The sequence below is a fragment of the Copadichromis virginalis genome, linkage group LG9, assembly GCF_057382275.1.
Source record: "Copadichromis virginalis isolate Kocher_CV1m ecotype Utaka linkage group LG9, C_Virginalis_male_GT1.1, whole genome shotgun sequence".
In the NCBI taxonomy this organism is placed as follows: Eukaryota; Metazoa; Chordata; class Actinopteri; order Cichliformes; family Cichlidae; genus Copadichromis; species Copadichromis virginalis.
Window position 1 is genome coordinate 29,523,624 of NC_140626.1, and position 15,974 is coordinate 29,539,597.

The 15,974-nt window shown below is 41.0% G+C and overlaps 1 protein-coding gene across 1 annotated transcript in view; it reads right to left on the reverse strand.

The window, feature by feature from the left end:
• Positions 1–15,974, reverse strand: part of ctnnd2a (catenin (cadherin-associated protein), delta 2a) — a 272,153-nt gene that overhangs the window by 10,054 nt on the left and 246,125 nt on the right. The window contains exon 21 of the mRNA XM_085468656.1: positions 12,222–12,306. Within this exon, the coding sequence (XP_085324782.1) occupies positions 12,222–12,306 (85 nt within the window). The remainder of the gene's footprint in view (positions 1–12,221; positions 12,307–15,974) is intronic.

Below are 15,974 nucleotides of genomic sequence, written 5' to 3' on the forward strand. Positions count from 1 at the left end.
CCATCCATCAATCCACTTTCTGCCGCTTGTCTGGGTACAGGTTGCAGGGGCAGCAGCTTAGACTGCCAAGGAGGCATCCTAGCCAGATGTTACCTCAACTGGCTCCTTTCAGTAGCACCAGCTCTCTTTTGAGTCTCTAATGATGTCTGAGCTCATATCGTCACCCAAAGTAAGCCATTTTTGGTTGCCTACATCCACAAACTCCTTCTTTTGGTCATTACCCAGAGCTTGTGGCCTTAGGTGGGAACATAGATTGAGCGGTAAAGCTACAGCTTCACTCTCAAACTCAGCTCTCTCTTTATCACAGGAGACCTATGATGTCCACACCAGTCTGTCAGATATTAGAATTATTAGATTTTTTTACTGATCAATCATCAAAACCTCCTATTACACGATACAATGTCACCATGTAAAAGACTGATCTTTTAGGAATATGTATTTTTGTAATGCACCAAAGAATGATGATCCATTAGTCTTAAACTCTGAAAGGCCCAAACAGATTTGCAGCTTCTAGTGGATGAAAGGATAAGAACTGTTATTAGAGTTAGCGATACAACAGCGCCAGTTTGATTACCACGCAGCAGGAAGTGGCACTTCAACAACGGCTATATGACACAGCATGTCTGAATTACATTTTTACTGATGTGCTTTAGAAATAAACCCCTCCATGTACTCATACAAGTAACACTTTAAAAGCACAGAGTGGTTTGAGGACTATATTTGTCATGGTCCTGGGTCGTTGACCCAGCGTTTTGCGTTTTTTCTGATCTGTATTAGTTAGGGTTAACCTGAAGTTTGGTGTATTGTCAGCCCTACCTGTGTCTGTCCTTGGTGCTCTGTTCATGTCCCCGTGTTGTGTTGTACATCAGTCTGTTTCCTGTTTTATTTTGAAGGCTCGTGTTCTGGATTTCCTGTTCTGTTCTGAAGGTCTGTGTCTGTTGTTATTGTGTTCAGCTTGTCTCCTCCGGTCCCCAGGTGTATTAGGTTCAGCTGTTCTTCCCTCCTGTGTGTGATTACCTGATTACCTTGTGTGTGTGTGTGTGTGTGTGTGTGTGTGTGTATATTTAGTGGGTGTCGGTCTGTGTTCGTTGTCGGCTCGTCTGCGTTCATCCATGTATCACTGCGTTAATCTACATTCATCTGCGTTCTATGGTGTTCCTGTCTCTGCGTCTCTCTGCCCCGCACCCCTTTGTATGGTCCCAGGTTTGTCACTTAGTTTCTCCCAGTTTAGGTTTCCGTTTGTAATTACTCGTGCTTCATTGCCTGTTTTTGCCACTACCACCCTGTAAATAAAACGTCACTCGTATCATCAGTTTGCTGCATTTTGGGTCCTCCTTTTCCTCCACACCACACGGCTCCCTCCGCCAGCCGTGACAATATTAGGAGCAACGAGTAACAAGCGGAAGAAACACAAACTAACGTGACCACGATCCAGCGATCTAGCAGAAAGAAAAAGGGTCACACTGACTGTGAAATGTTCAAGAGAAAACAAGTTTGTTTTTTTGATATTTTTGACAGGCCAAAAAAAGAAAAATCAATAATTTGTGACTTGCTGAAATTGTTCAAATTGATTCACTAAAAGAAAAATCTCTGTAAATACATTTACAGAGCCAACTGTATTTAAATATTGTCCTTATTGAGATTATTATCGTGTAGTAGGTAATTGAAACATTATTCTGGACACTGGTGGACACTGACAAACACACTGCATGTACAAGTGAGCTTACAGCCATGCGCATGCAACAAATTAACACGCTTGCCTCAATTCTGAGCTTAGTAAATAACCCACTCCCTTCGTAGAAAAATTAATACAACTAACAACTCCAAGCATAATTACTGCCAAGCAAATGACTTTGTATCAGCATTAGTTTAGTAGTCATTGGAGCAAAGCCCTTTTCATAAAAATGGATTATGAGAGTCAACAACAATCACAGAGCTGGAACCAAATTCAATTTAGCATTAAGATAATTGGGTACCTCTAAAAGCAAAGCACAAGCAGATAATAAAAGATATCGGAGGCATGTTCCATCATAGCGTTACTGTCTGGGGGCCTAAGCTGAGCAGTGGGAAACTGGTGAAAAAGTGATGACTGAGAGTACATAGGAGAGGTGAATCACTCCAGTTGCAATGATGCTGGAGAGGAGGACACGGAGAGGAGGAGAATGAGAGACGAAGGAGATGGGGCAGAAAGAGAAGAAGGTGAGATAGACAGAGGACTAGCTGAGGGAGACAAAAGATGGCAAAAAGTAATGAGCGAGGAGGAGGAGGAGGTGGGAGATTGCCAGAGAGAGTAATGACAGCAGAGCAAAGATAGCGTGAGGAGGGGAGAGGTAACACGGAGGAGAGGTACGGATGGAGAAGTACAGACACCAGCCAGAGAAAGCAAGAACTAGACTGGATTGAACGCAGTCCCATGTCCTCCCTTGACTCTCATTTCCTGGCAGAGTGCTGAGAACTAATAGAAAGCTGGATCCTCTGACACACAGCAGTTCAAAGGTAGCTGATTTCTAGTCTCCACCATTCCTCCCACCCTCATATTCACTTCATCTATTTATCCACCATCCCTTCAGTATTCTCACTCACCTTGTTTCACATTCACGTTGCACCTTCCCACCTCCCCCCATCCCAACAAATCTCATTACATCCAATGTTACCTCCTTATGGTACATTGGAATGCCTGCTGTCAAACTGTCATGCTGCTCAAATGAACAGAGTCACTGAATATTGAACGATAAATGTATTTTACAGAGTGATGTACAAAGAGTGCTGCCTGGAGATGTAGCTCAGAAATGGGGCCCAGGAATGATTGGGGCAGGGGGTGGTGGCTTAAGGGCTTCCCCAAGCAAAATGAGCCATAGTCAAACTTTACAACAATGACTGAAATCAGAGATAAAGAATATAACATATACAAAAATGTATGGGTGTATTCACATTTGGTGTCTTTCTACATAGAGTAATAACTTTATATTTTGCCATAATTTTATTCCACTCGTTCCCTTAAGAGTAAAAGATTAAATCATTATTTTCTGCACTGACTTTACTTTATATTCTGTATGAACCTCTTCAAGCTTTTCATTGACTTTCGAATATTTATGGTCTGAAATAGTCAGACTCGCAATTCTCCTTATATAAGGCAGACAAATTCGATACTTTGTAAGAAGAATTTCATATGTAAATAAATAAAAAAATTTGTGATTTTTTATTATCGATTGGTAGAGGATTAGTTTGTGCTGTGTATAACCAATAAATATTAAACCCAGATTAAAATTTAATCAAGGACCAAATCACACAGTGTCTGAAGGTCTGGACGGTATTTATTCTGTACCCTGTATCCATGGTCCAGCGTTTGTTTCGTGTCAGCGTGTGCTGTGAAACTTCACACTTACATTCACATTTATCATTCCTGGTCTTTCTGGCTCTCACCTATTCTCCTCAACATACTTGTTTTTTCTTCTCTTTTCCACCCACCTTGTCTTTCTCTCTCACAAGCTCTATACTCCAAGCACCCCTTTTCAACTCCTACTGTAAGAATGAGAGGAGAAAAAAAAAGAGGATTGGTTGCCAGGCAACCGGTCTGCCTGTTGCTCTCAGCATCACTGGATGGTTAGCTGAAGGTCGCAGGACTGAGAGGTAAAAAGTGATTATTGCCCCAACAAATGAAGAGAGTGTGCGCGTGGGTATGGCGGCACTTTGTGAAATTGTAAAACGTTACACACGACGAGTGGAGGGGGCCCTCCGGTCACATCAACCACTGAACATTGAACGTTTTCAGTCCTTTAATCCATGCCTCTTTCTCACTCATTTCAAGCTCCAATTTTAATATTTGCAATTATCACCACCTCCCTCTTGAGCCATCTGTCCTCTCAGGAGCAATGTGCCCCTCGACCTTTGCATCCCTCATACTGGTTACTGGTGGTGTTGCTGATTTAGCAGCTGACCTTTATACTATGGTTGCATTGATTGCAAAGAGCCCAGAATGTTGCGAGTGCTGCAACTCTGCCTCCCTATCTTCCCAAAATACTGTTGTTAGGCTGTCTGAGGGTAAAGGCTATCTTAACATCCCTCCATCTCCTTTCTGTGTTTCTCTCCCTGTCTGTGTCTGACTGTGGGAAAAATCAGATGAAACAGAGTCAGCTTCTGAGGCCTGAGCTTGTTTGATATTCAATGATGTTTTTAAATATCCACCTCCTTCTCTCTGTCTTTCTCAGTTGTGTAGTTGATCTTTCCACAAGTATAGCAGTGGATGATTTCATTTTTTCAAAATAAAAGTAGTGGAGTGGAACCCTTAGAGCTCTCTATCAGATTAATTCATTTTATTTGCAGTAACATCCTGAACATTCGGGGCTCACTGATCATGCACAAGACTAGGCTGAGCAATCACTGACCTTACACACACACACACACACACACTTCATTTACATCACTTCTCACTTACGTCACATCACATCCACATAGTGAATTACACATCCCCGGAGCATATTGTAAAACTGTCACACGTGTAACAAACACAGCATCTCTCTGACCCTGAACTCAATCTGTCAAACATGTGTGCATCTGCCTTGGTGATTTGTGCGTGTTTGCGATATTTATATGTGATATGTGGGCATGCCTGTGTGTGTGTGTGTGTGTGTGTGTGTGTGTGTGTGTGTGTGTGTGTGTGTGTGTGTGTGTGTGTGTGGGAGAGAGAGAGAGAGAACATGTCTGATTAAGTACCCTAGACAGATCATTTATCAAGAAATGAGGCACAGCAACCCAGCAGAAGTTGTGCACTGAACAGGGACATAACAAAGTGTAACAGTGTGAATATGAAATTTAGAATTTACCTTGTGTGTCTGTGTGTCTTTGTGCCAGAAACAGAAGGGTGTATATGTTTGTGTAAATGAGTCAGAATTTGATCTCTCCGGTCCTATTAAGAATGGGTTTATTTACAAAGTGACCATGTTTCAGTCGCTTGCTTTCTCTGGAAATCCCCAGTTGAACAGTGCTGCACATTTGTTGTTTACTTAAAAGATGACCTGTGGCTACACTCCAAGAACTGTAGATGAAACGCTACATGCGCAGCAACACAAACACACACACCGAATGAGGACACATCCTGTCAAATAGTCCAAATAAACTCTGGTAAAAGTAGAGTTTTACTGCACTCTGGAGAGTATTATACATGATTTATCCTCAAGTCAGTGCTAGTGTTGGTACAAACAGATTTTGGCTTTGGTTTATTAATGACTGATCTTTCAAATCATCTCAGATGCTGTATTCATATTGAGTTACTGTTTATTCATAGGCTTGCAGCATTTCGCTTTACTGTGCTCAAACACTGCGGGGCAGCCCTGCACCCCCCCACTCCGTTGCAATTCTCTTTTCTTTCTCTCTCTCTCGTAGCCGACCCTGCTCCCATGGCACTGCTGTAGGAAGTGATTAACTCTTCTTACCGCGTTTTGACAAAAACACACAATTTCAAAGACACACGCTCGCACAAACATATACGTTTACCCACACCCATAACTTGAACACAGTTTGAAAGTGTGTTTGAAAATGCTCTCATTACTTCAAGACTTCAAAGCAAGAAACTCTTTGGCAACACAGCTCAAACCGACTCATTATTGACCCTACACTTCTCTCTTCTTCCCAGACCCACAAACTCCAGTGTGCTTATTTTTGAACTACAAAAAAAAAGGTATGAATTCACCTCACTTTTACTCACTCTTTCTTTCGCCTGTGTCTTTCTCAGTACTTTGCTTTTGCTCACAAACACTGTGCAGAGACATCCTACTCCACTCTCATATAAACTATATGCTAATCCATGTTTGGATTGGAGGCTAACAGGATTTCTGCTGCACCTAACACCCATGACCTAATATGTCACACAGGGATACTTGCAATAAAGTTACTTATTCTGAGTTCTGCACTCTGGTGATAAAGTCAGTAGGCATCGTCTAACACAACAATTTCCACAGTTACAAAATTAGACTGCTTTGTCAGGAGCCAGGCAATTTATGAAGTAAACAGTGAGGTATGGTGTCTATCGCTCTTTTAGAGTGACTGTAAACAGAATAATACAGGAGCTTGACTAACCAAACCATCTAAAAGTACAGGTTACAGGTTTGAAACTGGTTTGTTGCATTTAATCAAAGTTGATTAAATGCAACATTTTAACTGTATTAGACGACGCTGATCAGTCCCAGATTAGAAGAGTTAAGACGGGATAAAACTGGAGATTATAAATCAGGACAAAGCACAGATGATGCCTTTTTAATATTTTATACTTGCCTTTTAAGATTGTTTCCTCGCCCGTTTAATCAACCACATTAATTAAGTTAAGTCTCCTTATTAAATCTGTGTGAAAAAAACAAAACAAAATGAAACAAACAACTAGAGGAGCCAAGATGGTTGGGGATTAAAAAGAAAAAAAAACTGTAGCAACCTTTGTTGGATCTGAGCGCTGCGTAAAGCTACTGCCCTTCATTTCTGATCATCGGAGTGTTATGCCATCCAGTCGACTGTAATGATATCCAGTGGCAATGATTACAGAAGTGTGAAGCAGATGAGGCTCCAATGGGCCACATGGGGATACTGCTCTGTGTAATACTGAGGGCTGAGAGGATGACGAATGAAGAGAGCGACACAGTTGTCAGGATGAAGCAAGAACACACTGATGCCATGGGGCAGCCTGTCCTGAAGTTACTTGTGCAACAACAAGATGTCTTAAGACCCCAACCCTCGGAAAGGGAGTCCATGACAAAACAATCAAAGAAGCGAGTTGCAGGGTTGCATACTGGGTCATATTCAGCACTGTACAGAAGTCTTGAGCTACACCTTATTTCTTTATATCTTCCTTCCATTAGTACATTTTTTAAAGCGGTTCTGAGCAATAGTTCAATAGGCTGCTTGAAGGTCTGTCAAAGTTTTTCTTTGGATTGGCTTCTTTTTCCACTCACATTCAGTCCAGTTTTTGTACCTGACCTTTCCTAGAGTAATGTGCTTTTTTTTAAATTTACTGAACCACTTAACACTGACCTAAGAATCATTCAAGCATAAACTGAAAATCAATAGCAACAGATTTTTGAAATGTTGGTTCAAATCGTCATCATTTTCTACGGAGGAATTAAGGAGAGAGTGAGTGTCTACGGCCGTTTGTAACACATGGTGGAGGGCCTGTCATGGTTTGGGGCTGAATCTCAGACAGCGGTGTTGGAGATCTTATCAAAAGTGATGGAATTATAAACAAACAAAAGGTCAGATTTTGATCTACCATGCAATACCAGCTGGTAAGCATCTGATTAGCAGTGGCTTCATTTTTCAGCATGACAGTGATTCCAAACGGTTCCAGTGAAGGAAAAACATGCAGGATTTAAAAAACAGAAAACAAAACAAAACCACACACACAGTGGAACATTATCATCCTAAGAGCCTGAACCACAAGATTACTGAAGGAATGTGAAGGCCCTTCAGGAGGTCTGGAGAACTATTCTTAAGACAATTTAAAGAAATTACATGAAAGCTGCCTAAGAGAGTTCATGCTGTGTTGAAGAATTAGGGTAGTCATACAAAATTTCAGCTTTAAAGTTCATTAGAACTGTTCAAACTCTGTTGTTACCTTATATGATGTATCCTACAATGTATCTATCGTTGTGGAGGACTATAAATACCTTGGAGTACACATTGACAATAAACTGGACTGGGCTAAAAACATCACAGCACTTTACAGGAAGGGCCAGAGTCATCTCTATTTTTTGAGGCGACTGAGGTCCTTCAACATCTGCCAGAAAATGCTGAGGATTTTCTATGAGTCTGTTGTGGCCAGTGCGATCCTCTATGCTGTTGTATGCTGGGGGAGCAGGCTGAGGGTCGCAAATGCCAACAGACTCGATAAACTGATCTGTAAGGTCAGTAATGTTGTGGGGATGGAGGTGGTGTCGGAGAGGCCGATGTTGTCCAAGATAAAGACAATGTTGGATAACACCTCCCACCCACTCCATGACATGCTGGTCAGTCACAGGAGCTCGTTCAGTGAGAGACTGAGATTACCGAAAAGCACCACTGAACGACACAGGAAATCATTCCTGCCTGTACAGCTCCTCCATCTAACACACTGTTTACTGCAACAGCTACACCCTTCTTGCACATGCTCTTCCTTTTTCAGCTATTTATTAATAAGTGACTTTTATGTATATATTTGCATGTATATCTTGTGCTATTCTTAGTTAGTGTATTGTCTGTCTTTGTTAATGTTTGTTTATAATGGAGCACTGTAATGAAAAATAATTTCCCCTAGGGATCAATAAAGTATTCTGATTCTGATTCATGTATGTTTGCATATTTCAGGACTTTCACATTCGGTGAGATTTTTAACAGGTTCTAATCCACCGGTAAAATAATTTTTATCATATATATTCATATGTAAAACATATATGTGGTTAATGCGTAAAAACTGAACCCAGGACTGTATAAAATCTAACTCCTACTGATGCAAATGATGTGCAGCACTTTAATAACCCTGCCAACCCCCAAAAAGCCTTTACCATATAAACATAGGTAAGTATTTACGTATGAAATGGAAGAAAACATACATTTGCCTTCAGCAGCTGAAATACATCATCTGCTTCATTCTTTTCTTTTTGCAAAAGATGAAAAAGACGCATTCAAAGCCAAGGACACCTCCGTGGAATGAGTAACTTAAAATTTCTCACAGTGAACTGAAACTCGCTGATTACGCCTCTAAAGCTTTATTGTGCTCAATGGCAGATAACCTTGGTGGCAGATATCCACTCAACAACACTCATTACTGACAAGTGAAAGGAACAGAACATCTGTTATTACTTTTAATCAAGTTTCAAGAGTGTGCTGGACTTTTCCATTTCAAACAAAAAAAGCTAGAGAAGGAGATAGTGGGTTTTAATCGCATTTGTCGCAAACAAAACTCTGTGTCTTCAAGAGTTACACAAACACAACAATAATCAAATTTTCCTTTTTCTTCATTTGAGCTGCAAATTAACTGCTGCACTAACGGCATTAACACCATTCAGCGCGCAAGATGATCTAAATGACATTGATGTTGTGTGTGTTTGTGTGTGAGTGTGTAGCTTCAAAGAACACAAACAAAAACACACTAGACTAGAGTCTAACAGAAAATATCCTTTTGTTCTGTATAAATGCTGTTGCTCAGTTGTGTCGGAGTCCAGCTGAAAATCCTATCATTTTTTGGGACGTATCTACCTGAAAGGGAATTCACACAGACTAACGCACGCAGATATGAACACCCCACAAAAAAGCTGACTAATCATGAGCCAACTTCCTCTGCAAAAACATTTCCCGAGGGATCCACACACTTCAGCACTTGGCTACACAAATACATGCACACGTAAAATCTTTACATTTATAAAGAGACACCTACAGCGTCACACTCCTAAAGACAAACATGCAAAGACCAAGACAAACATTGTTGAATAAATATGGCAACCTTGAGTCTGTTTAGAAGGACAGCTACTTTGCTCAATTACCTACAAAATACCTTTAATCTTATCCATGTGCAAGTCCATTATCTGTAAGTCACATTGGTGCACTGACAGAGTCAAGCTTCTGAATACAACCAGCACACAATTAATATAGTCTCCACTTAGACTGATTATTAAACCAAAGAGAAAAACAAAACAATATGAAGTCACGTAGAATTGATTTCTTAAGTCTCTGGGAGTGTATTAGAGAAACAAACAAACACATTTCAATATATGGTTTTTGGATAACGATCCCGTCATTCATAATTTAAAACTATGAGCAATTTGGACGTACATAACTCACAGCATTAGGACATTAACAGTCCTCGGTGTCAACAAAAAAGTAAATAGCCACAATGACTTTTTGTGTGTCAGTTCGTGGGAATGTTCATTAACATGTTGGCCCAAAACTCCCTGGATAAGTATAAGTATTACCATCCTGGAAAAGACTATTTCCCAAAGCATAACACACACACCACTAGATCTCCTCACTGTAGTGATCAAGAGTTCGGGTTTATTAAAATTTGTTCCCTGTTACGAATAAATCTTTTGCAATTATTAACTAAACAAACAGCTGACTGACAGTGGTCACTTATGGGGAGCATTGGCAATATATGGTTGGATATAGGACCAGGCTAAGCTTAGAACAGGAGAGCGACACTCTATGTCTGCAAGACAAGTGTTCAGGATGAGGGCTGAGATGGTGCAGCTGTGCAAGAAGTTAAATGGCTATTATCGGCAAAACTCTGCTTCTGTCTGAAAAGAATTGAGACAGATCACAAGCTGCAAGCTTAAAGCCTCACATTCCACTAACAGCTTGCACCCAGCCGAAGACCTGAATGATGGGACGTGCCTGACACGTTCCCCTCTAAACCATCCATCAGCGCTAGCCCACCAGCTCTACCTTTCCCACTAAAACAGGTCGTGGGCCTCTCCACAGCTGCCTACCACACAGCAGTCCTCTCCTCCCCTAACACATGCTTGTCTCTTTCCTGGAGAGAAAGAGACATCTTTTCCTGGAGAGAGATGTTAACAGACTCTTCAAGAGACAAACCCCCACAAAGCAGCTGGGCCCGACTCCATGTCTCCATCCAACTTAAAGAGGTCTTTATACCTTACTAGAGACAATTCATGTGTCAACCTGTTTCAAGGCCTGCACAATTGTTCCCCCCCCCAAAAAAAACAAACAAACAAACCGAACAAACAAACAAAACAAAACAAAAAACAGAGACCACGGGACATGATGACTACCAACCCATTAAAATACAATGTGACCCTACACTTCATTGTTCAGCACCTTCACCCGGTGAATCCACGCCAGGGTCCTGTCCGTGGAGTTCAGCTCAGTTTTTAATTACCATCATCCTGCTCCACTGCATAACAAGCTGTCCCTGCTGAGTGTGCCTGACACCACAGAGCACATGAAGCTGGGAAAACACAGATCATCACAGGTTCCTCCTAAGGTGGCGTTCTTTCCTCTCTACTAGTGATGTGAGCACCAGAATTAATGTGTGGGTGGGAATCTAAACATTGCCATTTTGATTAAAAGCAGATGGGTTGAAGGTGACTGAAATATTACAGCACTAATGAGAAAAATAATAAAGATTAATGATGATAATAATAATGATTCTCTTTATTGTTGTCAGGCACAAATTAGCAGAATAAGTTGTCACTGTGCCAATTCTGGGGTCCATTTGTATTTATTTAAAGCATGCCTGCTTAATGCTACAAAATTGTTTCACATAACTCACATGTAACTGACTAAATTGAAAATAACTAGTTTCCTTGTTTGGCTAGCTGGGAGATGATTAATGGGATGCAGGTAATGCATCACTACCCTCTGCTCTACACAGCTGCACCTTTATAACTGCAGGGTCACCAGTCTGCTCCTGAATGCTAAAGCTCGTGAAGTTTGAAGATGACCTGGTGTAGAGCTCAGTGCTCATCATGGACATAGTTGCAGATTTCAAGAACTTCCCAACTGTCCCCATCATTCTGCATGAATCCACAGTTGTCCCCCAGCTTCCTGGGACCATCGCCACCCAGGGATTTATGAAGAGCTAAAGATCAGCTCCCTGTCACGCTCTCAGATTTAATTCATGCAACAACAGAAGAAGTTTAACCTGCTGGAAAAAAATGTCTACAGAATAAGTCCAAGACCATTTTTCACCTCCTTTGGCACCACAACATTGCCAATACCAAGGACAAAGGCAGACTCCAGTGCATCGTTCTGCTTAGAAGGTAATTAGGTGGAATCTGTCATCGCTTCGGGACCTGCACACTTTCAGGACCGCAAGGCAGATGGGAAAGATCAGGGCTGATCCACCCCACCATGGATGCAAATGTTTCTCCTCTGCCTAAATAACTTTTTTCTTTCTGCACCTGGTCCCCCTCCTCTCTCATACACACCTGCACACCTATAATAACACACATTTCTTCTAGACTTAAATCCTTGCACTCTGCACGGTTTCTTACACTTAACACTGTGAACATTTGCACATTTCATTTTTTTGTGCATCCTATTGCATCCACTGCAATATTTTAAATAAATATTAACAGTATGCTTGAACAATGTCAAATCAGCTAACTCCACAAATACATTATTTTGTCTGTACTTGCTGTACTTCTATGATAACAGGATATAAGGTTATCTAAAGTATACTTTACTTTTCTGTAAATCATGAACACACCACAAAAGCACCTGTACTTATTCTCAATGACACCTACCTTCTTGTAGAGAGAGCGCAGGTCTCTGTACTGCCACATACTGCTGAGGACTTGAGAAGCTGCCTTTACCACCTTTGCTGAGTGTCTGCATAGAGACAGAGAGAGAAGGATTATTTCAAATTGACTTCACATCATAGTCATGCTGTCCCTTATTTTTTACCAGCTGCACAAAATGTGTGCAGGCCAGGAGCACTTGTGAAAGCTTTAAGAATAAGAACGCCATTGCTCTTTTCAACAGAGAAAAAGTTTCATTGCACGCAAACAGTTTTCAGATGAGTTTGAAATGACCCACTCTACCATGCTAATGGTCCCACCTCTGCCACTCAGATGACAAATGACTCTAGTCAGAGTCAGTTCATAAGGCCTGCCCTCCTAATGGCTCCAGCGGGAAGCAGAAGGATGTTCATTTTCAATTTGCCCAAAACAAAAATCGTTGTCAAAACAAGCTTCACTCTGAGTTTTACAATTTCACACTAAAAAGAGCAAGAAGAGTTTGGACGACTGAACAATGTAGTAATGGTATCACCAGTAAACCACTGCATTAGCATTAGTTACACATGACTACAGTGATTCCCAGGAAACAGCTTGCAGAACCTCGATGTTAGATCATGAAAAAAATATTTAAATTCCAGTGGTTTTTTTGTTTTGTTTTTTTTACAGCAAAGAGTCTTCAGCGAACGCTGGGAGTACTGGTATTTAAACAGCATCGTAAAATGATTTTGATCATTACTAGATTATGATTACACAGCCGACATTTTGACATGTAAGAGCAGGAAAAGCACAGGTTTATTAAAAGTCGCTGCAAGATGCAACATGCAAATCTTCAGAAAATGAAAATGAAATTTGGGGACTGCAAAAATCATGTTGCTATTTGTTTGACATGTTGGTTTTAACCCAGCATTTATCGACGTTTTTGGAATAGTTGGGAGTTGTTTCTGTTTATAAACAGCCATTAAGTGCTTCTTACAGTTGTAGTGTAAGGGGTATTTTCCCAATCCAGTGTGTAATTGTATGATTGGTACTGCTGATAATTAACATTTATTCTCAGCTTACCTTCCCCAGGAAAATAAAGATATGTTGGCTATTAGCAGATAACTACACTCACCATGAAATTTGCATTTGTGGAGGTTTCTTTCAGTACCTCATCCCTCTTGGGAATGGTGCCCTTGAGCACAGTTCCCTAAACAGGCCGAGTCCCTTACCATAACAATAAATCATCCTTTGACCTCCGTCTGATAACGTTCTGGTGTCATAGCAACTCCTGACCTACTGGTTGCCATAGCAGCTACGCAGAACACCCTGCCCAGTCTCCCATGGAAATATATATTGGCTGCATCTTGCTTGTTGTTCTCCAGCTGTCTTTTTTGCAGATGAAGGGTGATAGGGAAGGCGGACGCAGTTATGTATGAATGATGGATGTGTAGCTACATTAAGGCGCTGGTTGTTAATGACAACCTAAATTGAATCATGACTGAATGATGTTGTGACAGGTAACAATAAAATACTGAGGCCTTCTTGGATTTAAGCTACTTGTTATTAAGATCTAGTTGTGTTAACCTGAGGAAAAAAATGAATGCAGAGCAATCTAAATCTTTTACTTTTGCATGTTTTGATGACAGTATTCAAATTTTAGATATTAATATTAACATTAGAACAAATCAAACAATGTACCATGTTATAGAAAAAAATATTTACAGTATTGTTTTCTTCCATGTGATAAACCATTTCAAGAAAACTACTGTAATGCATTTTAAATCAAGCATCTACCAAAGGATGAAGTATTAATGGTAGTATTTGTCATATACTGTTTTCTTTGAACAGTCTACCTTGCATAATTCAGTTAGTTTTCACTTTTTGGTTATTCTCCTTTCTTGTGATTGAAGAAAAACTGTGTTTTGCCAGTGTCTAAATCCCGAGATGTCTAAAGCACAGCATCATCTTCTGCCAAAGGTTCGAAAGATTCACTTCTGTGGTGGAAGAAGCAGAGGCAGAAGAGTCTTTAACCTCCTGAGATCCTTAGTTTTGATATGGGGACATTACATTTGGGCTTTTCTGCAATTCACATGTCATTCTGCTCAATACAGTCTAATATACTTATGTTACAGCAAGTTTACTGCTATTATAGTTTGTTTCATTTTGTGAAACTCCTGTATCGTTTTATGATGTTTGTATTGTTAATGGAAAGAAAATGTTAGTTAGCCTGTACAGGGGCATGGCTGTGACTGGTGTGGCATCGCTACAGCCTCGAGGCCACGTCCTATATGGGGAGCAAAGATGGGCAGTAACGCGTTACTTGTAAACATGTAACTGATTACTTTTTTCAAGTAATGAGTAAAGTAAGGGATTACTATTGCAAAAACTGTAATTAGATTACCGTTACTTTCCCGTAAGCATGCTGTGTTACTGAAATCGAGATTTTTTTGCTAGAATGTCTCATGACAGTGACGTAAGCGAGTATGACGTTCGTGACAACAGCTGTGTGCAGATCAACAATGGATAATATATCGAGTGCAGGAGAGAGTATGAGCGTGCAGCGTTTAAAGTGTGGAAGTACTGACCTTATTTTGAGTTTGATTCCATAAAAAGTGACAAAAACATTAGTGTCCGTTGTGCGTGGGAAGAAAACTTCTTTTTACAGCGAAACCGCCCCCTCCCCTAAACTTCCAAGCAAGCACCGAGTGCGCTACGACGTAATGGGAAATTCACAGAGAAACTCGCGGTGTGCCCTGGTGCGGCACACCTGCACCAGGGCACACCTCCGCCTACCCCACTCCTGCTTTACAGGTGAAAATAGAGCAACAGGACCGCTAGTCTTTGATTTTATTTATTTTCTGCTGTGTTTTACTTGCATCTATTTGAACGAGTGAGTGTAAACACAAAAAAATATTTTCTTTTATGTGCTGGAATGTGCAGAAAATAGGTTTAAATGTTAAACAAATTTCTTCCAGTCAGAGAATGTTGCATATAATTAAATTTTTGCTTGATGCATAAAGTCTGTGAAGGTTCTCAGTCATCCAGGTCATTGCAGTCAGAGGAGCTGGCAAAGAAAAGCGACTGGACTTGTTTAAGTTGCTTGAAGACGTTTCACCTCTCATCCGAGAAGCTTCTTCAGTTCTAAGGTCAAAATGCAGAGAGTCCCAGATATAAACCCAGTGGGAGTTATCCCCCCAAAGAGGGACAAAGGACCCCCTGATGATCCTCTACCTAATCACATGAGCCAAGGTGTGAAACTGGGTGTGGGTCCCAATCAGCCAGGGTTTCGGGTGAGCTCATTGTGAAACCTGGCCCCACCTTATCATGCGATTTCCTGAGGTCAGATGGCCCAGGATGTGAGTGGGTGTTAAGGCGTCTGGGAAGGGATCTCAAAACTGGATTATAGATGGCAGACAGTTGGTGTTGTAAACCACCGCCTCTGTTCAAAGATGGTCGCTCACAGTGGACATAGATGGCTTCTTTCACTCCTCTTTCAAACCATCTGTACACTCTGTCCAAAATGTGAACATTGGCATCCTGGAAAGAGTGTCCTTTATCTTTAAGATGCAGATGGACTGCTGAGTCTTGTCCTGTGGAGGTGGCTCTTCTATGTTGTGCCATACGCTTGTGAAGTGGCTGTTTGGTCTCTCCAATGTAGAGGTCTGGGCATTCCTCGCTGCACTACACAGCATACACCACATTGTTAAGTTTGTGTTTTGGCGTTTTGTCTTTGGGATGAACAAGTTTTTGTCTGAGTGTGTTGCTGGGTCTGAAATGCAC